We start from the raw sequence: 25,847 nt of genomic DNA, 5'->3' as shown, positions 1-25,847 counted from the left end.
CTTTTAAAAAAACAATGTAAATTAATTTTGATTGCATTGATGTAAAGTGAGGCTGTTTCTGATTTTTGGGTGCCCACTCCCTGGTTGCTAGGGAGGCCATATTGGACTGAGGTAAGGTGGGTGAAAAATCAAGCGCGAAAGTAAAACGGGAGAAGGAGCTTTTATTGTTTCTCATCTATAATCTGAAGCCATCGTCCCTTAAAATGGCAGATGATAGAGTAAGTATTGGTATGCACTTGAAGTACAAGGACTCTACTATTCATCCAGGTTGATATTTCTGTTGGATTCAATAGCTAACGGGTTTTTTTTTAATTAGTGAAAGTCATGGGCTGTCTTTTTTTTGAGGGGGGGATGGATCCGCTAGAGCCGGCGGCTGGGATTTTACTCCTGAATCCAGAGAGAGAGCGTGAGTTGGAGAGGCCGTTGTCATTTAATTCGACGGTTATGATTTAAAGAATGGAGAGCAGGAAATCTAAATCTGTGAATTTGTTTTGTCTGTTAGTGTAAACTTAAATTTTACGGTATAGTTTATTTTCCTCGAGGCCTGATTTCCTCCCTCCCCCCCCCCCCCCCCACCACCATCCTTTGCAGTAAAGTTTACCCCGTGGTCCAGCGGTGGCCTAGATGGCGATGAATCATTCATTTTAAAATTAACAATTTTTTTCCGATGTAGTTTTATCAAAGTGATTCGATTTTGTTTTTCCGCATTAGTTATGATAATTAGGGTCCAATACTATGCAGAAGACACTGTTTGTAAAGACAACACTAGTTCGTGATCTAGTTGGAAAGAAATGAGGTAACGTCTATACTGTATGAATTTGTTAAAAATATACACCACCTTTCTTAAGCCATTAAATTTTAATTTGAAAATGATGGATTACTTATGGATTGGTCATACAATCTTCCTACCTAGTTAGTGTGACTAATTTATTTTTAGAGGAAAACACTTGTTACTGTGACTATATTATATTTTTAAAATGAGAGTACTTGTGATCACTATAGACCATTTTCGTGTTGAGTGTATAAAATAGTTCTCTTATCTATGTAACAGGTGAATTTCTCATGCCAATTATTAAATAAGTTCCAGCTGGCATCTGAATTTTATTCTAGGGAGCTGGTGGTATAAGTAAGTGTACAGACCCCTTTCCTATCCTGAGTGGCGTGAAACAGGGCTGTGTTCTCGCACCCACACTTTTTGGGATTTTTTTCTCCCTGCTGCTCTCACATGCATTCAAGTCTTCAGAAGAAGGAATTTTCCTCCACACAAGATCAGGGGGCAGGTTATTCAACCTTGCCCGTCTTGGAGCGAAGACCAAAGTATGGAAAGTCCTCATCAGGGAACTCCTCTTTGCTGACGATGCTGCTTTAACATCTCACACTGCAGAGTCTCATCGACAGGTTTGCGGCTGCCTGCAACAAATTTGGCCTAACCATCAGCCTCAAGAAAACGAACATCATGGGACAGGACGTTAGAAATGCTCCATCCATCAATATTGGCGACCACGCTCTGGAAGTGGTTCAAGAGTTCACCTACCTAGGCTCAACTATCACCAGTAACCTGTCTCTAGATGCAGAAATCAACAGGCGCATGGGAAAGGCTTCCACTGCTATGTCCAGACTGGCCAAGAGAGTGTGGGAAAATGGCGCACTGACACGGAACACAAAAGTCCGAGTGTATCAAGCCTGTGTCCTCAGGCCTTGAGGCCTGTGACCTTGCTATATGGCAGCGAGGCCTGGACAATGTATGTCAGCCAAGAGAGACGTCTCAATTCATTCCATCTTCGCTGCCTCCGGAGAATACTTGGCATCAGGTGGCAGGACCGTATCTCCAACACAGAAGTCCTCGAGGCGGCCAACATCCCCAGCTTATACACACTACTGAGTCAGCGGCGCTTGAGATGGCTTGGCCATGTGAGCCGCATGGAAGATGGCAGGATCCCCAAAGACACATTGTACAGTGAGTTCGCCACTGGTATCAGACCCACCGGCCGTCCATGTCTCCGCTTTAAAGATGTCTGCAAATGCGACATGAAGTCCTGTGACATTGATCACAAGTCGTGGGAGTCAGTTGCCAGCGTTCGCCAGAGCTGGCGGGCAGCCATAAAGACGGGGCTAAAGTGTGCCGAGTCAAAGAGACTTACCAGTTGGCAGGAAAAAGACAAAAGCGCAAGGGAAGAGCCAACTGTGTAATAGCCCCGACAAACAAATTTTTCTGCAGCACCTGTGGAAGAGCCTGTCACTCTAGAATTGGCCTTTATAGCCACTCCAGGCGCTGCTCCACACACCACTGACCACCTCCAGGTGCTTATGCATTGTCTCTCAAGATAAGGAGGCCAAAGGACAGGTCTAATTTTCACATCGTGTCTCATTCTTGCTGTTTTTTCATTTCTCCCTCTTGAAGTGAGTAGATGCTGATTTGTACCGTTTAACACAAAAGCAAAATACTGCAGATGCTGGAAATCTGAAATAAAAAAAAGAAATGCTGGAAATACACTAACCTGAAACGTTAACTCTGCTTCTCTCTCCACAGATGCAACGTTTCAGGTCAGTGTATTACCATCATTTTCTGTTTTTTATTTCAAATTTCCAGCATCCGCAGTATTTTGCTTTTATATTATTGTAAAACTCAGCAGGTTTGGCAGCATCAGTGGAGAGAGAAACAGTTAATGTTTCAGGTTGATGACGTTTCATCAGAACTGGTCTCTTATGACGAAAGGTCATCAACCTTTAAGGTAACTTTCTCCACAGATGCTGCCTGACTTGCTGAGTACCATTTAACTGTGCACTTTCTCTCTATGTAATATTATTTTGCATAATTTTTAGGAGGACTGCTGACTTGCTTGGTGTTTTTCTCCTCCCATTGGTAGGTTGGCTCGCCAGGTATATATGGGACATTTTCTGGGCAACCATCACCAGGTTTGAACTTGAGTCTCGTGTAAAATTAACATAACGCTATTTTTTTCCTTTTGTGTACTCATTACAAATTGTGACATTTACTACTGTTTTGAAGAAAAGATTTTATTTATGGTTTGATTATTGTGTTTGCAAGAAAGGCAAATGTAACTTTATTTTGGTGGAATGTTTGCAATTTTGATAAGTGTTTACCTTTTGATAGGTGCAACTCTCTGATTGCATTGCACACCTCAACCTCCATGTGCCTGATGAATGAATCCCAATGTAAATGTCTTCCATTATATAAATGCAGGTTTTCAAAATTAAATGTATACTTTCAGTTGTCTTTGCTTTGGAATCTCCAAGTCCTGAGATCTGGATCTGCATGCATTTCAATCAGTGAAGTGAAAGCTTTGTTTCTGATGCATGTATCTAAAATGAATTGAGGTTTTACAGCTGATTCCAGTTCATAGTGGACACACGTGTAGACACAAAGAGAAAACTGGCATCGCCACTTGGGTCACGAGTGACTTGTATGGGTAATGGAAATGTATTCCATTAAGAAACTCCGAGAGTTTTGGGCTTAAGCACATAGAATGTCTCTGGTATGACCCAATGGCACATTTAGGGAGCAGATTTTGTAACTCGCTCATGATGTACCTGTGTTGCACGTGCTTGATTAAAAAGCTTCTTTAAAAAATCATTTGCTTGGCACTGATATTTCTCCACTTGAACGTTACTCTCCTCTTCCCCTTCCCGCCGCAAAATTAAACTTTAGTTTATCCAGTCCTTCCAATAGCTTAAAAAATGCTGTGTGTCTCAGCATCTTAATTTAAGATAGGCATTGTGTCATACCAGAGAGGAGCTGGCATTCCATGTGCTTTCTAATTCCTGCTGCCGCCCCCCCCCCCCCCCCCCCCCCCCCCCCCATTCAGGTCATTTTTGACCAGTGTTTTGTTGTTTGTAAATGCTATTCACTCATTTAAGCTGACCTCAGTTTCTTCCCTGATGGCTGTGTGCGTTGTAAGCCCTGCAGTGATTGATCAGCATTTCAAAATAGTAGGCAGAACCTTGCAAATCAAAACTGGGCAAAATGACATAAATTAGTGAAGATTTGATGGTATACAGTCTATATTTCAGGCATTGGATTTAATAACTGCTCTTTCTCAAAGTACACTTCAAAAAATGCACACACAAAATGTAACACAGTCAACTAATTAAATGACATTCAGTTATGCTTTGGATTTTTTTTTTTATCCCTAATCATTTTTCCACCTCCTGTTTTGAAGCTACTTTTTCTTGAGGTATGGTGCCATGTGTGTTATACCCTTCAGGAAGTCTCCCAAGTGGCCACTGTTGAGGTGTAAATGTCGACAGTAAGTGTTAGTAAGCTAGTTATGCTTGGATGTATTGCAACTATACCTGATCCTGTTCTCTACTGATGACCACAAGTGCATGCTTGCATCCATCAGGGATTGCTGCTAAGTGATCAGAGATGAGAGCTCTGGCCATTGGAGTTTGAGGAGGAGGATGGGTTGCAATTTCTGAAATGAGATGGTTGGGAGGCCAACAATGAAGCAGTTGGACAGAAAACTTTGTATAATAATAAAACAAAAAGGGTTAGGAATTGTTTTATGCTGCACCCTGCATATAATCCATTTTTAACTGCAGTCTAAGAATTAGTGTTTGCGTACTGAAATGGCTTAACATCATTCACTGGATTTAGTGGGGTCTTGCTTGTACATTGTACTTTACTAGTTTAACCTGCATTCCAAATTTATTAAATTGTTGCCATGTAGGCATGTGTTAGAATTTCAATATTCATTTGTTATCCTAGATAACAGACAGAGAAGGTGCCTCTTAAATTGTCTAAACAGGTAAATGATATTCCAGCCAACAAAATTAATGTACCAGCCATTGTTTAGACTTGTTTCATGTATACCTGTTTTGTCTTTTCCATAGGAAGCAGGAGACCATGACACTTCCGCAGAGAATGTGACTGAAGATTCCAACCACGATCCTCACTTTGAACCAATAGTTTCTCTTCCTGAGCAAGAGGTAAAAACATTGGAAGAAGATGAGGAGGAACTTTTCAGAATGTAAGTAATATGTACTGAAGTACAGTGTAAATTCGTATAATATGCCTGGGGATAACTCAGTCAGACTTTTACCGGCAGGTCTATAGTGAACTTTTGGTGGCGTTCTTCATCTTTAGCTTGGTGACTTGTGCTCTATAGTACATGGTTTTGTAACTCCTGTTTCTGACTTGATAAGTTACTCTTGTCTTAGACTTGTCTGGTCTTCCAATTTCTCTCTATCCTGGTACTGCTGTGACTTGAGTTTATCTGGAAAAGTGCATTCACCTGCTTCTGGGCCTGTGCCCCATCCCCTGTCTGGTCTTGGGATCCCCAGCATTGGCTTCCTGTTCTCCTCTTGTCTCTTCTCTGTGTACAGTGATAGCAAGGAATAAATAAATAACTTGTGCTTATATAGAATCTTTCACGTGCTGTGGCATCCCAAAATATTTCATGGCCACTTTTGAAATGTAGTTACTGATATTTCTGTTGGGGAAACCTAACAAGCCAATTTGTATGCAGCAAGGTCCCACACACAACAATGAGTTGAATGATCAGTTAATCTGTTTTTGGCAGTGTTGGTTAAAGAAAGAACTTGCAATTATATGGCACATTTCTCAACTTCTGGGCATCCTAAAGTGCTTTACAGCCAGTGAAATGCTTTTCAAATGGAATTAGGGAAATGTAACAACCAATTTGTGCACAACAAGGTCCCACAAACAGCAATAAAATAATTAGAAGATCTGTTTTAGCGATTTTGGGTAAGGGGATAAATATTGGCCAGGACACTTGGAGAATACCCCTTCTCTTCTTCAAGTAGTGCCATGGGATTTTTATGCCCACCTGAAAGGGCAGTGGAGCCTTAGTTTAACATCTCATCCAAATGACAGCACCCCTGACTATACTGTCGTGTCATCCTTGAATATGTGCTCCAATGGAGTGGAACTTGAATCCATAACCTGCTAACTCAGAGGTGAGAGCTAAGGTTGACATGTAATGCATGAATGTTGGCTATAGCACTGGGAGAGGACTCTGCACTTTTTTTTTTGGTCTTTTTCTTCTACCTGAAGACAGGCCTTGCTTTAATGTCTGAAAAGACTACACCTCTGACAATGCAGCATTTCTTCACTACTGTAGTGAAGTGTCTGCCTTAATTACCTGCTGAAGTCTTGCATTGAGAGTGCTACTTAACCAGTCTTACACTTGTATGTGGAACAGCCATCCTGGAAGATGGAGAGAGGATGGTGCTGGAGCTTACAGCATATAGAATATCAGAACTTGTTTGAGAGTACATTCTCAAGTGTGGAGGTTACCGAGACAGGGAGCAGTGAGATGTGGGGATTTGAACGCAAGAATGAGAATTTTAAGTTTGAGGCATTGGTGGACCTGGAGCCAGTGTAGGTCAGTGAGCATAGTCTGATGGGTGAATGGGACTTGGTGCAAGTTAAGATACAGACAACAATTTTGGATGATCTCGAGCTTATGGAGGGCTGCTCAGGAAAGCATTGGCATATTCCAGTCTGGAGGTAACAAAAGCATGGACAAGGGTTTCAGCAACAGTTGGGCTGAGACAGATGCAGTATTACAGAGGTGGTAGTAGGCAGTCTTGGCGATGGGGAAGGAAGCTTAGTTCAAGGTTGAATAGGAAGCTGAGGTTGCAAACAGATTAGGACAATCTCAGACAGTGGCCTAGGCAGAAGATGGAATCTGTGGTATGGGAGCAGAGTTATCACATTTGTCTTCCTAATTTTGGCTCATCCAGAACTGAATGTTGGTCAAGCAGCATCAAGGTAGCGGTGGGGTGGAGAGGAGTTGCTGGTGAGGTAGAGCTGGATGTCGTCAACATGTGTGGAATATGAAGGGTTTTTGGGTGATGTCGCTGAGGGATAGCATGTAGATGAGGAATAGGAGGGGGGCGTAGAGAGATCCTTCGGGTCGCCAGAGGTAATGGGGCAGGAAGAGAAGCCAGTGTAAAATATTCTCTGGTTTTGACTGGATAGATAAAATTGAACCAGTTGAGGGCCGTTGGAAAGCATAGGGGAGGCATTAGAGGAGAATTATGTTTGGTAGTGTCAAAGGCTGCAGACAGGTTGAAAAGGAAGAGAAGGGAAGTGTGTCATGGTCAAAGTCATTGTGGCTTTGATTTGGGCCAAAAAAACAAGGTTGATGGTGATGTATGATGTCAAACAACTGGAGGAAGAGTGAGATCTTTAATTCTTCAGGAAATGAAAAATTCTGTTGTGTGTTTTCACATATATTAGGCTAGAAATTTTATGGCAGTTGTAAAAGTTTCATGACTCCTGTTTTTGTTTATTTCACATTTGGTTTGGAGAGTGAATTACAGGTGCATTCCTGTGACTTCAGCCCTAGTTTAGCTCTCTGCTATTCCAGGGAAGGGAGATGTTTGCAGAAGAACAGTGCAGACCTGTGATTGGCCCTTCCTTCTGAATGTGAAATGATTTGCTGCTATTGGGCGGTTCTGTATTTTTAATGGAAATTTCATTTATTTTTTTCCCCTCACTGCCTTCTAATCCATAAAAGATTCTGCAAAGCTCCTTTTTCTAAAAGCATTTAACAATGTTTTAATGCTCATTTGGGTTACAGTACATTACAGGTTATATTACAGTGCCAACCATTTATAGCCAGTACAGTGGATGCTGTAACAGAAATTTAAAAAGAGTACTTTGGTTCGAAGTCCTTGCCTCCTTCCAAAGCCCATGTGAAAATGTCGGGGCCGGGGTCATCACATACGTTCAATAGTTTTTCTTCCCACTGTCTCTTATTTGAGTGACTTCTCAGCAGCCAAGGATTATTTTTTTGAGAACTGCTGAAGGAAATGTTTGATCGAACCAAAAACGACAGTGCCGACTACACTTCCCATATTCTGCTTAGCGGAACCACTTCAGATAATAGAAATGAAACTGCCCTGATCAATTTCAAATTTTCCTGGACCACTGCTGCAGAGTTTATTCACTTATTTCAGAAAAGCACTGGCATATTTCAGTGTTCTTGAACCTTTTGCAGAGCAGATGGAAGATGACCAACTAGCTGCTTGAATTACCTGAAATAACCGGTCGACTTCTTATGGTTTAAGCAGCACCTTTATAATGGACACTTATGGTACTGGCAAATGGTTAGCGCCATTTGCTCAATGCAGGTAGCTGTCGGGGATAAATGGGGACTGTATATGGTACACAGTTATCTGCTGTGCTTGGTGAGACTTACTTCTGCTAGGGATGCTAAAACATCATACGCTCAAGCAGCCTTTGCACCCATAGACCCTCCCCTGCTATGGTTAATACTTAGTTTCAAGTTGCTAATTTCCCCTTTTAGTACAACACTCCTGAATGTGTTTGTGTTAAGAATTCAGCTGAGTATTCTTATTCACCTGTAGTTTGTTTTCCAGACAACAAGTAATAGCGGAGCTAGTACCGTTGGGTCACTGACCATAATAAATTCCAGATGTTCAGAAATAGTTGTTTTGAGGTAGTGTTACCTTTTTTCCAATCTGTATTGTTGGAACAAAAAAATCCTCCCTTTTTTGGGGCCAAAGTATCCAAGTATTACTTAAACTATGTTTGAATTTTTATGTTTATCAAAATGGGAGTTCTGTGTGAGGAAGTCTGACAAAAATTTGGGGGCCTTGCATTGTCCAAATTATTGAAATTAACTATAGGAGCATAGGAAGTAGGAGCAGGAATAGACCATTCAGCCCCTCGAGTCTGCTCCGCCACTCAACCAGATTATGGCTGATTTTCTACCTCAACACCATTTTCCCACACTATCCCCTTATCCCTTGATATCATGTATAAAAATCTGTCTTGAACATAGTCATAGAGTTATACAGCACAGAAACAGGTGCCGGCCATCAAGCTCCTATATATTCTAATCCCATTTTCCAGCACTTGGCCCGTAGCTTTGTATGCTATGGCATAACAAATGCCCATCTAAATACTTCTTAAATGTGAGGGTTCCTGCCTCTACCACCCCTTCAGGCAGTGCATTCCGGACATACTCAATGACAGAGCCTCCACATCCCTCTGGAGTAGAGAATGCCACAGATTTATCGCGAGTGAAGAAATTCCTCCTTATCTCAGTCCTACATGGTCTACCTCTTATTCTGAGACTTTGTCCTCTGGTTCTACACTCCCTCAGCCAGGGGAAACATCCTTCCAGCATCAACCTTGTCAAGTCCTGCATGCTTCAGTGAGATCACCTCTCATTCTTCTAAACTCTGGAGAATATGGGCTCAGTCTTCTCAATCTCTCCTCATAGGACTGTCCTGCCATCCCAGAAATCAGTCTGGTGAACCTTCATTGCACTTCCTCTATGGCAAGTATATCCTTCATTAGGTAAGGAGACCAAAACTGTAAACAATACTCCATGTCACACTAAGACGCTATACCGCAGGAAATTTCAGACTGAAACACTCTCTGCTTTGCCCAACGATACGCTTTAACCTCAACCAAGTGCACAGTATGGAACTGTAGGAATCTTTTGTGCTGAGCGCTCTTGTTATTAGGGGCCTTCCAAATCTATTTCGCTTAACACCTTTTATTTTGCTGGATTCCACTCCAGGTGAAAGGATAATACGTTGATCTACTTTATCTACCATTTAGTCTTTTTTTAAATAGGCATATAAAGTAGATAATGGCCACCACTAAATACTTTGAGAAAGAAAACGGTAAGATGTAAACTGGTCTAACCTTGTTTTTGTTTCATCAGGCGTGCAAAACTCTTTAGATACGCATCAGAGAATGATCCTCCTGAGTGGAAAGAACGAGGAACTGGGGATGTGAAGTTGCTGAAGCACAAGGAAAAGGGAACAATTCGCCTTCTGATGCGGAGAGATAAAACTCTCAAAATCTGTGCAAACCACTATCGTAGGTCCCTTACTCCCAAATTCTAAATTATACTTGTAGATTTGCCTGCAGTAGTTGTCGGTCATCTTAAATTCTTTGGGGATCACTATGTTTTTGAGTGATTGATTATGTAAGTCAGGGAATCTCAACCTTTTTGCTTCTGAGGCTCCCAGGTTATAAAAATTCCATGGACCTCCCTGCAAAATAGTTTTTTTTTGTATAAAAACTAGTTATACAATTAAATATGTATATTATTTATGTTTCAATTATCACGTGGCCGCTATCATCCAGTCTTCCTCTTGTTGGGCTGAGATTCTCTTTTCTCCATACTCTGACGAGAGTATCTAACATAATTATCCTTACAATTTGCAAATTCTTTGTACCATAAGCAAGCATTTTTTAAGATGCATATACTCTATAAATATGGAACAGGACACAATTCTAGTTCTCAATGGTACAGCAAACAGCAACTTTTTTTGGGAGGGGGTGTCACACGCATAAGATGGAACTAAGAAATCAGAAGCGCAAAGAAAACATGGAGACACCAAGAATATTGCCAACTGAGTTGACGCACGTAATCATGGCCCTGGGCAAACAACAGATAGAGCTTTAAGTCACAGCCTCTTTCTGGCACAGATTCTTGCTGTGTTATCTCCTTGCCCTTGCCCCTCTTCCTTCCTCTGGGGTCCAAACAACGATTTCTGCTACTGTCTTGCACAAGGGCTGTTATGCTTTCCCTACCCCTCTTTTTCTCTCTCTATACACTTCAACCTGTGCAAACACAGAGACTCTGTCTCAGACCCAATATCATTGGACGGCATTCCTTGATTGACTAGGCATCTTGGCCATTACTTGTCCCAACTCAGATTCTGATTAGTCCAATACCACGTCACTTTTTTCTTCGATATTCTCTGGTGGTTTTTGGCAGCTGCCTTAAAACCTTCTCACAGACACCCCCCCGCCCCCTCTTGAGACCTCCTGATTTAAGCTATTATCGCATATGGTAAAACTCTTGGGTTACACAGAACACACTGGGTATCCAGGTCTTTTGAAAATATTGACTACCTAAAACTGTGGAATAATCATCTTGAACTAAATTGAAGCCTATTGCTCAATTATGGTTGATTTTCTTTGCATTAAACAAATTGTTATATTAAATACTACAGTTACTTCAGACAACTGACCTAATGAAAATATTGCTGTTTGTATGATGAACAAATGGCCATTGTTTATTTTGATGAGTGAAATGCTAATTTTGTGTTCTTTCTTTCTAGTTACACCTACAATGGAGCTAAGGCCTAATGTAGGTAGTGACAGGGCATGGGTTTGGAATGCACCTGCTGATTTTGCTGATGAAGAACCCAAACCTGAGCTTTTGGCTATCCGGTTTTTGAATAAAGAAAGTAAGTATTTGTATTGCAGTCATAAGTTTTATTCCTGTAATCTATCCAAATGAAATTATACACTTAACCTGGATTAAGCAGTTTGCTGTATCTTCTACTGCATGAGTACTGTTCTGTATTTCGTAACCAGCCCAGATTGTCCAAATTAAAATGAGGCTGCACCTTACTGGGAATTTGCAGAGAGAGGCAGCTGTCATTTGCTCCTTTTTTGATATTTCTGTGCAAAGAATGTTAATATTTTACAAAAGTTTAAATTTTTTTTTAGTAAAAGTACATTTCAAGTAAAATATACTTGAGCCTACTGGACAAGCTTTGGGTACTACCTCCTGCCAAAAAAAGATTTTGTGATATGCTCTTCCTGCTGATGGAGCCCACAGTGAAATGCAGTCTGATGAACAAGTGTGCTTCCTGTGCCTCTTTTTTGCAATTCCTCGTCTTTTCCCTTTTTTCCTCTTTCTTTACAACTTCTCCCACTGACTTCCTTCCTCCAACTTAGCTTGTGCTGGAAATTTCAAATTGGTTTTGACCAACACATGTTGAAGATGAATTAGTAAGTTAAAAATGGTGTTTGGGTCACAAAATTCCAGTTAATGCATTAAATAGTTGTGGCAAGCTCTGCCTATGGAAATATCTATTTAAAAAGGTTAACATTTACCTGTAAGTGATACTACTATGATTGACATTTACTGTGTTACATCTCTCATAGTAACATTGGTTGCAAAGCACTTTACTGGTACAGAGTTTAGGCTGTGAGTCAGTATGCAGTTCAAATCCAAATCCACTGGGTGGCAGTGCAAGAACATGAGAGGTTCTAGTAAGATCAAAGTAGGTGGATTAAAGGTAAATGTGTCAAATCAAAATCAGGGAAAGCAATAGATGCAACACGTTTTTTGACTGAAGCCTGAAATGTGAACATTTTAACACAACTGAGTAAAATTCTACACACTTCCTGCTTAAGCCTTCTAGTTATGGCTGATGGTGATTTGAATTGAACAAATCTGGGAACTTGTGGGCTTGCATCAAAAAAAATAATCATGAGTGTCTGGATTTTCATAAAAAGACAACTGGTTCACTAATATCCTTCAGGAAAAAGAACCTTCCCCTATCCTGTCTGATCAACATGTGATTCCAGGTGCACATTTTGTGGTTGACTATTAGTGCCCTTGGGCAACTCGGGATGCGTATGAAATGCCAGATTCCCCTATGCATTCTCCACCACTGAAAACAGCCAGTCGCTTAAATTGGCCAAAAAGGAATAATAATTGCTCATTTGCACTAATGTCAATCTCAGTTGCCAGTTGTAGCATCTGAAGAACTCTGTTTGTTTTGTGCTGTGTTTACTCATTCGTTTGCACCTTGCAGATTTTGTGATGAATTTAAACTGAGATTCTCCTAAGCTGCAAACCAAACTAGGCTTAAGACAATGTACAGTCCCTGCTGCATATACACAGAGGGCGTTAAATGCACCAGACCCGCTAATCACTTCCACACCCATCAGAAATTAGGTACACATTTCAGTTGCACTATTTAGAGAGGAAAGCCTTAACCAGAAAATGATTTAGTGATGGTACCATTACCTGTTTGTCTATTAATTCCGATTACCTTTGGTTTTATCTTTTATCAGCTTCTATTTTTTAAATTATTCGTTAATGGGATGTGGGCGTCACTAACTAGGCCAGTATTTATTGCCCATCCCAAATTGCCCATGCGAAGGCGGTGGTGAGCTGCCTTCTTTAGCTGCTGCAGTCCATGTGGGGTAGGTGCACCTACAGTGCTAGTAGGAAGGGAGTTCCAAGATTTTGACCCAGTGACAGTGAAGGAATGGCAATATAGTTCCAAGTCAGGATGGTGTGTGGCTTGGAGAGGAACTTGCAGGTGTTGGTGTTCCCATGCATCTGCTGCCCTTATCCTTCTTGTTGGTAGAGGTCGCGGGTTTGGAAGGTGCTGTCTAAGGAGCCTTTGTGAGTTACTGCAGTGCATCTTGTAGGTGGTGGTGGAGGGAGTGAATGGCACCCCATTCACAAACAATCAAGCAGGCTGCTTTGTATTGGATGGTATCAAGTGTCTTGAGTGTTGTTGGAGCTGCACCCATCCAGGCAAGTAGACAGTATTCCATCACACTCCTGACGTGCCTTGTAGATGGTGGACATACTTTGGGGAGTCAGGAGGTGAGTTACTCACCTCAGGATTTCTAGCCTCTGACCTGCTCTTGAAGCCATGGTATTTATATGCCTACTCCAGTTTAGTTTCTGGTCAGTTGTAAGCCCCCAGGATGTTGATATTGGGGGATTTAGCGATCATAATACCATTGAACATCAAGGGGAGGTGGTTAGATTCTCTCGTTGGAGATGGTCATGCCTGGCACCTGTGTAGCGCAAATAGTACTTGCCACTTATCAGCCCCAAGTCTGGATATTGTCCTGGTTTTGCTAGATTTCTACACAGACTGCTTCAGTATCTGAGGAGTCGCGATCATCCCCTCTTCTGACCTTATGATTGAAGGAAGGTCATTGATGAAGCAGCTGAAGATGGTTGGACCTAGGACACTAGCCTGAGGAACTCCTGCAGTGATGTCCTGGAGCAGAGATGATTGACCTCCAACAACCAAAACCATCTTCCTTTGTGTTAGGTATGACTCCAACCAGCAGAGTGTTTTCCCCCTGATTCCCATTGACTCCAGATTTGCGAGGGCTCCTTGATGCCATATTCGGTCAAATGCTGCCTTGATGTCAAGGGCAATCACTTTCACCTCGCCTTTTGAGTTCAGCTCTTTTGTCCATGTTTGAACCAAGGCTGTAATGAAGTCAGGAGCTGGGTGGCCTTGGTGGGACCCAAACTGAGCGTCATTGAGCAGGTTATTGCTAAGCAAGTGCCGCTTGATAGCCCTGTTGATGACACCTTCCGTCACTTTACAGATGATTGAGAGTAGACTGATTAGCTGGGTTGGACTTGTCCTGCGTTTTGTGTACAGGACACACCTGGGCAATTTTCCACATTGCAGGGTAGATGCCAGTGTTGTAGCTGTACAGGAACAGCTTGGCTAGGGTCGCAGCAGGTTCTGGAGCACAGGTCTTCAGTACTGTTGCCAGAATGCTGTCAGGGCCCATAGCCTTTGCAGTATCCAGTGCCTTCATTAGTTTCTTGATATCACGCAGAATGAATCGAATTGGCTGAAGACTGGCAATTGTGATGCTGGGGACTTCAGGAGGTGGCTGAGTTGGATCATTCACTTGGTACTTCTGGCTGAAGATTGTTGCAAATGCTTCAGCCTTATCTTTTGCACAGATGTGCTGGGCTCCCCTATCATTGAGGATGGGGATATTTGTGGATCCACCTCCTCCAGTTAGTTGTTTAATTGTCCACCGCCATTCGCGACTGGATGTGGCAGGACAGCAGAGCTTAGATCTGATCCGTTGGTTATGGGATTGCTTAGCTGTGTCTGTCGCATGCTGCTTACGCAGTTTGGCATGCAAGTAGTCCTGGGTTGTAGCTTCACCAGGTTGACACCTCATTTTGAGGTATGCCTGGTGCTGCTCCTGGCAAGCCCTCCTGCACTCTTCATTGAACCAGGGTTGGTACCCTGGTTTGATGGTAATGATAGAGTGGGGGATATGCCAGGTCATGAGGTTACAGATTGTGGTTGAGTACAATTCTGCTGCTGCTGATGGCCCACAGCGCCTCATGGATGCCCAGTTTTGCATTGCTATATCTGTCCAAAACCTATCCAATTTAGCACATTGTTAGTGCCACACAACACGATGGAGGGTATCCTCAATGTGAAGACGGGACTTTGTCTCCACAAGGATTGTGCGATGGTCACTCTGTATTGACAATATTCCGGCAATAGTACAGAAGAGCTGTACTCCAGAACTTGCTGCGCCCCTAGCCAAGCTGTTCCAGTACAGCTACAACACTGGCATCTACCCTGCAATGTAGAAAATTGCCCAGGTATGTCCTGTACACACAAAGCAGGACAAGTCCAACCCGGCCAATTACCGCCCCATCAGCCTGTTCTCAATCGTCAGTAAAGTGATGGAAGGTGTCATCAACAGTGCCATCAAGCGGCACTTGCTTAGCAATAACCTGCTCAGTGGCGCTCAATTTGGGTTCCGTCAGGGCCACTCAGCTCCTGACCTCATTGCAGCCTTGGTTCAAACATGGACAAAAGAGCTGAAAAGAGGTGAGGTGAGAGTGACTGCCCTTGACATCAAGGCAGCATTTGACCGAGTATGGCATCAAGGAGCCCTAGCAAAACTGAGGTCAATGGGAATCGGGGAAAACCCTCCACTGCCTGGAGTCATACCTAGCACAAAGGAAGATGGTTGTGGTTGTTGGAGGTCAATCATCTGAGCTCCAGGACATCACTGCAGGAGTTCCTCAGGGTAGTGTCCTAGGCCCAACCATCTTCAGCTGCTTCATCAATGACCTTCCTTCAATCACAAGGTCAGAAATGGGGATGTTCGCTGATGATTGCACAATGTTCAGCACCATTCGTGACTCCTCTGATACCGAAGCAGTCCGTGTAGAAATGCAACAAGACCTGGACAATATCCAGGCTTGGGCTTATAAGTGGCAAGTAACATTCGCGCCACACAAGTGCCAGGCAATGACCATCTCCAACAAGAGAGAATCTGACCATCTTCCCTTGACATTCAACGGCATTACCATCGCTGAATTCCCCCACTATCAACATCCTAGGGGCTACCTTTGACCAGAAACTGAACTGGAGTAGCCATATAAATACCGTGGCTACAAGAGCAGTTCAGAGGCTAGGAATCCTGAGGCGAGTAACTCACCTCCTGACTCCCCAAAGCCTGTCCACCATCTACAAGGCACAAGTCAGGAGTGTGATGGAATACTCTCCAATTGCCTGGATGGGTGCAGCTACAACAACACTCGAAGCTCGACACCATCCAGGACAAAGCAGCCTGCTTGATTGGCACCCCATCCACAAACATTCACTCCCTGCACCACCGATGCAAAGTGGCAGCAATGTGTACCATCTACAAGATGCACTGCAGCAATGCACCAAGGCTCCTGAGACAGCACCTTCAAAACCCGCGACCTCTCCCAACTGGAAGGACAAGGGCAGCAAATACATGGGAACGCCACCACCTGCAAGTTCCCCTCCAAGTCACACACCATCCTGACTTGGAACGAGATCGCTGTTCCTTCACTGTCACTGGGTCAAAATCCCTGGAACTCCCTAACAGCATTGTGTGTGTCCCTACCCCACATGGACTGCAGCGGTTCAAGAAGGCAGCTCACCACCACCTTCTGAAGGGCATTTAGGGATGGGCAATAAATGCTGGCCTTGCCAGCGACGCCTACATCCCATGAATGAATTTTTAAAAAAGACCCAGACTAGCAGCAAAGTCCTTTAGGACTCAGCCAGCTCGATCAGTAGTGGTGATACCGAGCCACTCTTGATGATGGACATTAAAGTCCCCCACCCAGAGTACATTCTATACCCTTCCCACCCTCAGTGCTTCCTCCAAGTGCTGTTCAATATGGAGGAGTACTGATTCAACAGGTGGGGGGAGGGGGAGCGGGCAGTCGGTGGTCATCAACAGGAGGTTTCCTTGCCCATATTTGACCCGATGCCATGAGACTTCATGGGTTCCAGAGTCAATGTTGAGGACTCCTAGGGCAACTTTCCACGACTGTATACCACTGTGCTGCCGCCTCTGTTGGTCTGTCCTGCCCGTGGGACAGGACATACCTGGGGATTGTGATAGTGGTGTCTGGGACATGGTCTGTAAAGTATGATTCAGTGAGTATGGTTATGTCAGGCTGTTGCTTGACTGGTCTGTGAGACCAACTTTGGCACAAGCCCCCAGATGTTAGTAAGGAGGACTTTGCAAGGTCAACAGGGCTAGGTTTGCCATTGTTGTTCCCGGTGCCTAGGTCGATGCCGGTGGTCCGTCTGGTTTCATTCCTTTTTGATTTCGTAGCAGTTAGATACAACTGAGTGGCTTGATAGGCCATTTCAGAGGGCATTTAAGAGTTAACCACATTGCTGTGGGTCTGGAGTCACATATAGGCCAGACCAGGTCACAATAGCAGATTTCCTTCCCAAAAGGACATAAGTGAACCAGATGGGTTTTTACAACGATTGACAATGGTTTCATGGCCATCATTAGATTAGCTTTTTTTAATTCCATATTTATTAAATGAATCTAAATTCCACCTTCTTCTGTGGTGGGATTCGAACCCACGTCCCCAGAACAATACCCTGGGTCATATGTTCGTATAAGCAAGGGGGTGGAAGGTTATCGGCGGTGGGTGGAAATGTGGAGTAATTGGTTCAGCCATGAACTTATTGAATGGTGGAGCAGGCTCGAAGGGCCGAGTGGCCTATTCCTGCTCCTAATTCGTATGTTCGTCTCTGGGTTACTAGTCCAGTGACAATACCCCGATGCCACCGCCTCTCCTATTAAATGATGTGCTGAAATTGTGCAAAGCATCTTCCAAGAACTGTTAAATGTTGGTTACTAATAGTTTATTTTTTTATTTTGCTTTTTTCCTTGCACCATATTTAATACATAAATCAATAATTGTAAATTAACTTCTGCCAGACAAAGGAGCCATGATCAATACATAATGTGCTCTGATCATATACTGTGATAATGTCGCCCATTATACTGCCCATAGCTGGCAAATTGCATTTGCACAAATGTACCCACAATAAACAGTAGGGACTATATCACAAAAGCATTTTTTCAAAATGTTCCATTTGGACCACACCCATTTCTGTATATGCATGTACTTTGATCAAATGCCACTGCCAAAGGTTTTGACAAGCTGATGCAACGCACTGACTGGAGAAGGTAGAGGTTGGTGTCAGCCTGTCAAAAACTCACTGCGGTAGAAATTCAAAACTCAATTTAGCAAAGTGACCCCTCCACCACTGGCAGGTGGGTGTAATTAAGTATGTCCAGTTTACTTAAGTAGTTTCCATTAGAAATGTGGACATAACATTTTATAAAGACAAATGTATGATTTTAAAATGGGGGCCTAATTGTTCCTGCATGACTTCGCCCACTTATTTCCAGACCGCCAACCTTGCTTCCTCTGAAAATCACACTTGGTCCTGACTCTCCTAAGTATCATTATGGGAGAATGATTAGTGCCTTCTAAAAATAGGATGCCTCTGCTATCAACCATCATTTCCCACATGAAGGAAGATAGTTCCTCAAGTGGCAAAGTTGTGCTGAATTTTGACATCCAAATTCCACCAGATTTCAGTAACAGAACATGATGTACCTCTGTTCCGCAAATATCCAGGAAAATGAGCATTACTCTGAGTAATGGAATTGCTGCAGTACATTAAATCTGTCTTTACACTTATAAAATGGGTGCCTTATTCTGGGTAGTTAAATTGTTTATGCATTGGAGTACATCTCAGTTTCAGGAGAATTAAGTTTTATTCCTATAACTGTCATTGTTTTTCGCTTTCCTTTTTAGATGCACAGAAGTTTAAGGCAAAGTTTGAAGAATGCAAGGAGAAGATGAAACTAAAAGGTGAGACACATTAATTCTGAGTAGCAACATATTCAAAATAATAAAATGCTTATAAGTAGGGGTTTACTCCGTTGCGATCTCGTAGACTTCATGGAAATCATAAAAGACAGAATTGTCTGCAAAATTAACCTTCTCCAAATATTCAATATAAAATGTGAATTACTCACAAAATAGTTTGTTTTAAAACTTCATGGTTACAGTGATGCAAAAGCACTTTACTCCTTCCTTTGTGATGAAACCCCAGTCGTTAGCTCGTTGGAGTGCGTATACTTTGTATGACGTACAGTACTGGTGACATCACTTGGTTGAAAACCTTGTCAATTTATGCATTTAAAATAACCTCAAGGTGACAGACAAATGAAAAAAGGCAAAATATATTTAAACTCAGGATCGTGTGAAGCAGTTCCTAGTCAGAACCTTGCATGCAGATGGCAGTAAATTGTTTGCAAGAAAAATCTTGATTGATTCAGAATTCAATATTAAATGCAAGTCAACTGGCCAGAACAAAAAGCAAGTGGCAGAGACCTTGGCGTTTAAAGGAGCAACTGAAAGCAGTTCAGCAAGAAGAGAAGCAATGTTTGAGTTAGTGGAGGCTTTCACTGCTGCCAACATACCTTTGGAAAAACTGGATAATCTGAAACCAAGGGAGTACTTCAATAAATACGTAGCAAATGCTGAAAGTTTTCTTTGTGCGAGCAGACTTCAAGATTTTTTACAAGTAGTAATTGATTCGCATGTTGAGTCTGTTAAATCTGCATTGGTGGAATGTGATTTATTTTCAATCATAGCCAACAAAGCAACAGATGCACGGGACAACCATGTTTCAGTTGTACCTGGCAGCTGGACAATGACCTGCCCTTGTTTCTAACTGAGCCTGTTCATCTGGAGTCTGTAAATTTCTCAACAGTAGCACAATTCGTATTAAAAACTATCGTAAACTATGGCATAGAATTCAACAGTTTCTGCATTTATCTCTGACAATGCAGTGTACATGAACAAAGCTTTTTCTGATGTGCTTCAAGGAATTATGCCAAATGCAATACATGTTACCTGCAATGCACATATTCTTTCCTTGGCTAGTGACATGTGGTGCACAAGTTTTGCTGACGTGGATATCCTGGTTTCTTCTTTTAAAAAAAAAAACATGTAAGCATTGTCCAAGCCGTAAATTACGATTCCGGGAGTCAGTTGCCACTCAACGTGGCAACATACCTGCAGCAGTGTTGCTTCCACCAGAACCAGTGATTTACGAGGTGGAATTCATGGTTTAATGCAGTTAGTTACCATGCAAAGAATGTACAATACTACCAGAAATTTGTGTCTGACGAGCTTGCAATCACTCCAGGCACACAGTCCTTGCTTAAGCTCCATGATCTTTTAAAACATAGTGACATTGAAGACCAAGTGAAATTTGTGGCTGCAAATGCGAGTAGGTTCATGCAGCTTCTGACTTGGTTTGAAAGTCAGAAGATTTCTATTCAAGTATGCAATAAAGTGATCGATCTGATCAGTTGAGTTGAAGATATGGCCGTGCAACAACTTTCAGGCTGCCAAGCCGAAAACTGCTGCAGACAAGAAGTCTCAGTCAATAGCAGCAAAGTTAAATCAGTACTACAGGTACAACCAGTTAAAGCCACCTCTATTTTAAACAACCTGCTGCCTACTTTTTTAGTGCTGTTTGCATTTTTGACCCAAGTCAGGTATCTTCTCTGTGGTTTGACCCCAATCTAATTAAAGCAATACCTGGATGGCAGAAAAAGCATGACGATGAATGTGCTGCTTACTTAATCTTTGTCAAAGAATGCCAGATGCCGTTAAAAGTGACTGAGTTTTGGGACACTGTTTCCAACCGGTTTCCCCATCTGCACAAGTTGGCAAAGCGCTGCCTTACAATTCTATTTAATTCTGTGAATGCAGAATGTGCGATCTCAATGTACGGTCAAATATTTACACCCCAGAGACAAGGCTTGTCAGCTGCAACTGCTGGTGGATGCTGCATGCTGACATTCAAGAAATAAAACTGCCTGTTTATGGAGGTGAGCATAAATGTGTATTTCTAAGCTTTGGAGGTGATATACTTTATATGAATGCAGCCATGAAATATCTGCAGATTTTGCTATTTATGTCATGACAGACATTTAAAAAATGTTTAATTTTCCACTATTTAAATAGACCCCTACTTATAAACAATTGTAAATAATACATTATGATGTTTGAAAAATCAGTAATTGAGAACTTCGTTAGTTCATATTTAAGTTAACAGGTTTGTTGTATAATAGTTAATAACATTTTATATGTGTGTGAATGCATAGCTGGTTTGAGTCACCAAGGATGCTTGTCCACGCTATCCATGCATGTAGTTGTTGGTAGATTGTTCCAGGATGAGGAAATTTATCATTTGTAACCAGTATATAAATGTGTTTTCTGCAATAAGTTTGAATCGTACTATAATACTTCTATAGTTCAAGACCTTGATTTAATATCAATAGATATCATCAAAATCTGAAAGTTCTACCCAGTCATGTACACAAGGTACTATATTATTTCTATGACATGTTTATGCATTGCACCATGCAAATTATCTATTGGCAAGATAGCTTCTTAGAACCCAAGCACTACTTGCACACAGAAAAACACCTTGACTTGTTTCTTACAGGAGCATGTTTACTGTTGTCATTGAAATAAAGGAAAGTATTAATGCTTTCAAATAGTGCAATCCAGAGATTCCCTTATAGCTTGGTTGCAGAAGGACAATTTATTGGATGATTTTTATAAGATTTTTTTTTGTCCAGTATTTAATCGCTAGCTTTCCATTTGCAGGTGGAGAGTGATTTTTCTTTTCCTCTCTCCACCTCCCCAACTCGGGATTTAAGGTTAAGGAGAGATTGATCTAGAGAAAACTTGGAGGGCAAGTTTCTTCCTGTACATAGCTATTAATGCACAATATTCTTTAATTGCCCATTTATCTTAGTTAAAGAAAAAAACCTGTATTTATGTCTTCAGGATATCCCAAAGCACTTTACAGACAGTGAAGTTTTTGTTTTAATTCATTCACGGGATGTGGGTGTTGCTAGCCATTTATTGCCTGTCCCTAATTGCCCTTGAGAAGGTGTTGTTGAGCTGCTGCCTTGAACCGCGGCAGTCTGTTAGGATTATCGTTTTTCATATCTGTTTTAGTGCCGCTTATTTCTAAGAGCAGTCAACCATACTGCTGTGGGTCTGGAGTCACTTATAGGTCAGACCCGGTAAGGGCAGCAGGTTTCCTTTCCTAAAGGACATTCGTGAACCAGTTGGGTTTTTAACAACAATCCAGTAGTTTCATGGTCACCATTACTGATACCAGCTTTTTATTTTAGACTTGTTTAATTAACTGATTTTAAATCAGCTGCCGTGGTGGGATTTAACTTGTGCCTCTGGATTAAGTCCAATACAACCACTATGCCAAAATTTACTTTTGAAGTATAGTCAATGTTATTATGTAGGCAAGTATGGCAGCCAATTTTCATGCTACAAGGTCCCTTGAAGAGATGAGATAATTGGCCATATAATCTGTTTTTGTGGTGTTAGTTGAATGATCATTATTGGTCAGGGTACAGGGAGATCTCCCCTTGTCTTTGAATGGAGTTCTTATTCATAAGAAGCCTGTTGACACCCATTTCACTGTTTTCTATAAGGTAACAATGAAAGTGCAGACAAGGTTGCTGAAAAGCTAGAGGAGCTTTCCGTTAAGGAGGATAAAAAAGAATCCACCAAAGAGGAAGAATGCGAGAAGAAAGAAGCGACCAGTGAAAAAGCTGAAGAGAATTAAATAATCCTGGTCCTTGTTTCCCTTTTCCTTCTTTTACAGCAGACTGTAATGAACTGGGTTTGGACACGGATGAGCCCTTTTCTAGGCTTTTGCCCTGTGGTCCCAAATTGGTTATGAAGATATAGTACCTTCACAGAATGTCATTCCTCAGTCATCAGCCACCGTAAATGTCCTAATGTTTTTTCCTTTAGTGAAACTTCTAGGAGTGTTAACTACTGCCTTATCTATTTACAGTCTTCTGAGAGAATAATTTAATTCTATTGCTTTAATTCCTGAAAAATGGTGACTATAACATGCTTTACCATGTATGACTGACTTTTTTTTTAAATTCCTTTTTTAAAAAATTCCTTTTTTTTCTGTGAATAAGACTCGATGCCAGAATTCCCACATTGGGTAGCACGTGGTTTATAACTAAATAAAATTTAGTTAAGTTGTACATGAGAAAACTTGTTTTTTTTTTGGTTTTTTGCCCTACAGTGTTTCTGGATGGGTCAAATATGACACCAAAATGGAAATTGCATTTAAGGTTTTTTTAAACTCTTACTGTAGATTCTTACCCCCCCCCCCCTATCTAAATTGGTTACATTAATAACCGACATTGCACAATAGAAAGATTAGTGGTAAGTTCATTGCAGGTTTAAGTGAAGTTTTATCCCGAAAACTCTTAGACCTGGAGGAGGAAGAGACAAAATTTATGTTGTAAATTGGCTTCGCTTGACTAGAATATCCTGATCAGGAAACTGTCGAGCAATGATAGACTGGTGAAGTTCTAGTCTGTTGTACCCCTTGGAGCTACCCTAGAACAAATGTAAACCAGTACAGGTCCACATACATTGCTATCAAATCAAACATAAGATCTTGTACTGAAATCAAATACTATCTGTGATGGTACCAACATGATGCATGAATAATGCATGTGAAGAGTGAGAGTGATGGTGATAGTTTGACAGTGGACTGTTTTGATTTTCTACTGCCTACAGCTGTGCTGCCGCTACACAGCGGTATCTGTATTTGTAGCAGTGTGACATTTGGCATGTGCACAATTAGTTAAACTGACATTACCTACTGAAAGGGTCACTCAATTTAAGAGAGAAAACTTCTGATAAGTTTGCATATGCTTGACATGGACCACGAACATTTGTGTATAATCTTTTCTGTTGGAATGAACTAACCATCTTGATCTACTGTTTTGTAATTGGGAAACTTATAAAATGGAACTGTTGAAAATTGATAGTCTCGTTAGGAAATTTGCAATAAAGATTTTTGCAAACGGCATGCAGTGCAGAGAATTTGTTTTCTTGGTCTTTTTAACAGATAAATAACACATTTTTTTCCATCCCTTCATTCTCCTCCCCGCCCCAACGACTTTTTGGCACCTGAACGTTGCTCTCCCATTGTATTTGAGTGGTGCCGGATGGGTCCCACCAATTCCACTCTAAACTATTTGGTCGAAGCTAGTTTTTAGAACAAAACTATTAAGGGCCTGGACACCACAAAATTGCTGCATGGCTTGTCGGCCTGCTGGTGGCAGACTTTCCCCCGACATTTCAGGCGGGGCTACTGCCTGATGGTAAAATTCCAGCCATGGGAGGAGGACGATGTGGTCAACTGTGTCAAAGGCGGCGACAGGTTGAGAACGGCGAGGAGGGAAGGTTTACCTTTTGTCACAGTCACCTAGGATGTCATTTCTGTCAATTGTAGGTCTGAGATTTTTTTTCTTGAATCGCTGGTGTACTGTGCAAGATACAGCCTCTACCTATGTTGTGTCTTCAAACCCTTCTGCCTTGCTTCACCTCTTCCCACTTTCCAAACTCTTCTGAACCTAAATTATTTCAATATCTGCTCAGTATTCAGTTTGACTTCGTTCATACTGGAAAGGCTTCCCATAATATTCCAATATTCCCTGGATTGGTGGGAGCTGCCAGAGACTGGAGAGTGGCAAATGTGACCACCTTATTCAAGAAAGGTGTAAGGACAGTCCTAGCAACTCCAGGCCTGTTAGTTTAACATCAGTGGTGGGTAAGGTTTTAGAAGCAATCGGGGAATAAATAAATGGACACTTAGAGAGGTTCGAGTTAATTGAGGATAGCCAGCATGGATTTATAAACGGGAGATCACGCTTGACTATTTTGATGTAGTAACAGAAGGTTAATGATGGGGATGTGGTGGATGTTGTTTATATGGATTTTATGAAAGCGTTTGATAAGGATCCATAGAAAGGGCTTGTTAACAAAGTTGAGGCTCATGGAATAGGAGGGTCATTGTCCAATTGGATAAAAACCTGGCTTCAAGACAGAAAACAGTGAGTCATAGTAAATGGTTGCTTTTCAAACTGGAGGATGGTAGATAGTGGTGTTCCCCAAGGGTCAGCGCTGGGGCCACTTTTTTTTTTGCTATATATAAATGACTTGGATCTTGGAATACAATAGAATTTCAAATTTTATGATGACTTGGAGGTGTGGCAAACAGTAAGAATGATATGAACCGCCTGCAACAGGACATAGATCAGTTAGCTGCATGGGCAGACAGATGGCAAATGGAATTTAATACTGACAAATGTGAGATGATTTTGGCAGGAGGGAGAGGCAATATATACATAATGGCACAGTTCTAAAGAGGGACCTGGAGGCGCAAGTGCATTGATCTTTGAAGGTGGCAGGACATATTGAGAGCGCGGTTAGTAAAGCATTTGGGATCTTGGTCTTTGTAAATAGAGGCATTGAGTACAAAAGGGGACTCGGATTGAAGGTTTTGGGCAAGAGATGGATTATGAGGAAGAACTTTTTTACACAGTGGGTGGTAATGACCTGGAACACTGCTCAAATGGGTGGTGGAAGCGGAGACAATCGATGACTTCAAAAGGAAATTGGATGGCCACTTGAAGAAAATAAAGTTGCAGGGCTATGGGGAATGAGCAGGATGTGGGGCTGACTGCATATCTTTGTGGAGAGCTGGCATAGACTCGATGGGCCAAATGGTGGCTTCCTGTGCTGTAAACGACTCTGACACTCCTGTGAAATACTTCGGGATGTTTCATTATTTGCTTACAATGTATAATTGTAAGTTGGTGAATTGAGTCCTGGGAATATCAATGTATTTTGTTACAAATTCCAAGTCTTCAAATCCAGCCAGTCAATTTTCCATGAATAACATGCATTTTTATTGTTTCATTTGAAATGCCCTTCATGCGATGGTGGAACAATTACATACTGTGGGTACTAACAATAATATAAAAGCAAAATACTGCAGCTGCTGGAAATCTGAAATAAAAAGAAGAAATGCTG

The 25,847-nt window shown here is 41.8% G+C and overlaps 1 protein-coding gene across 1 annotated transcript; it reads left to right on the top strand.

Moving 5' to 3' along the window:
• The first annotated feature begins 99 nt into the window (after positions 1 to 99).
• On the top strand, positions 100 to 23,838 carry ranbp1 (RAN binding protein 1). The gene is made up of 6 exons (XM_068054652.1): positions 100 to 218; positions 4,855 to 4,991; positions 9,693 to 9,850; positions 11,104 to 11,232; positions 18,699 to 18,755; positions 22,430 to 23,838. Exons 1-6 carry the CDS (start codon positions 204 to 206, stop codon positions 22,561 to 22,563), a joined length of 630 nt encoding a protein of 209 aa, XP_067910753.1. The 5' UTR covers positions 100 to 203; the 3' UTR covers positions 22,564 to 23,838.
• Positions 23,839 to 25,847: the final 2,009 nt, after the last annotated feature.

The sequence above is a fragment of the Heterodontus francisci genome, chromosome 23 (genome assembly GCF_036365525.1).
Source record: "Heterodontus francisci isolate sHetFra1 chromosome 23, sHetFra1.hap1, whole genome shotgun sequence".
Taxonomy (NCBI): Eukaryota; Metazoa; Chordata; class Chondrichthyes; order Heterodontiformes; family Heterodontidae; genus Heterodontus; species Heterodontus francisci.
The sequence above is the reverse complement of the archived record's forward strand: the minus strand, read 5'-3'. Positions and strand labels throughout refer to the sequence as shown.

Bases quoted from the DNA above. Each gene is read 5' to 3' on its own strand.
- ranbp1 (XM_068054652.1), top strand. The intron at 11,233-18,698 runs GTAAGTATTTGT...TTTCCTTTTTAG, and splicing joins CCGGTTTTTGAATAAAGAAA to ATGCACAGAAGTTTAAGGCA. The intron at 18,756-22,429 runs GTGAGACACATT...GTTTTCTATAAG, and splicing joins GGAGAAGATGAAACTAAAAG to GTAACAATGAAAGTGCAGAC.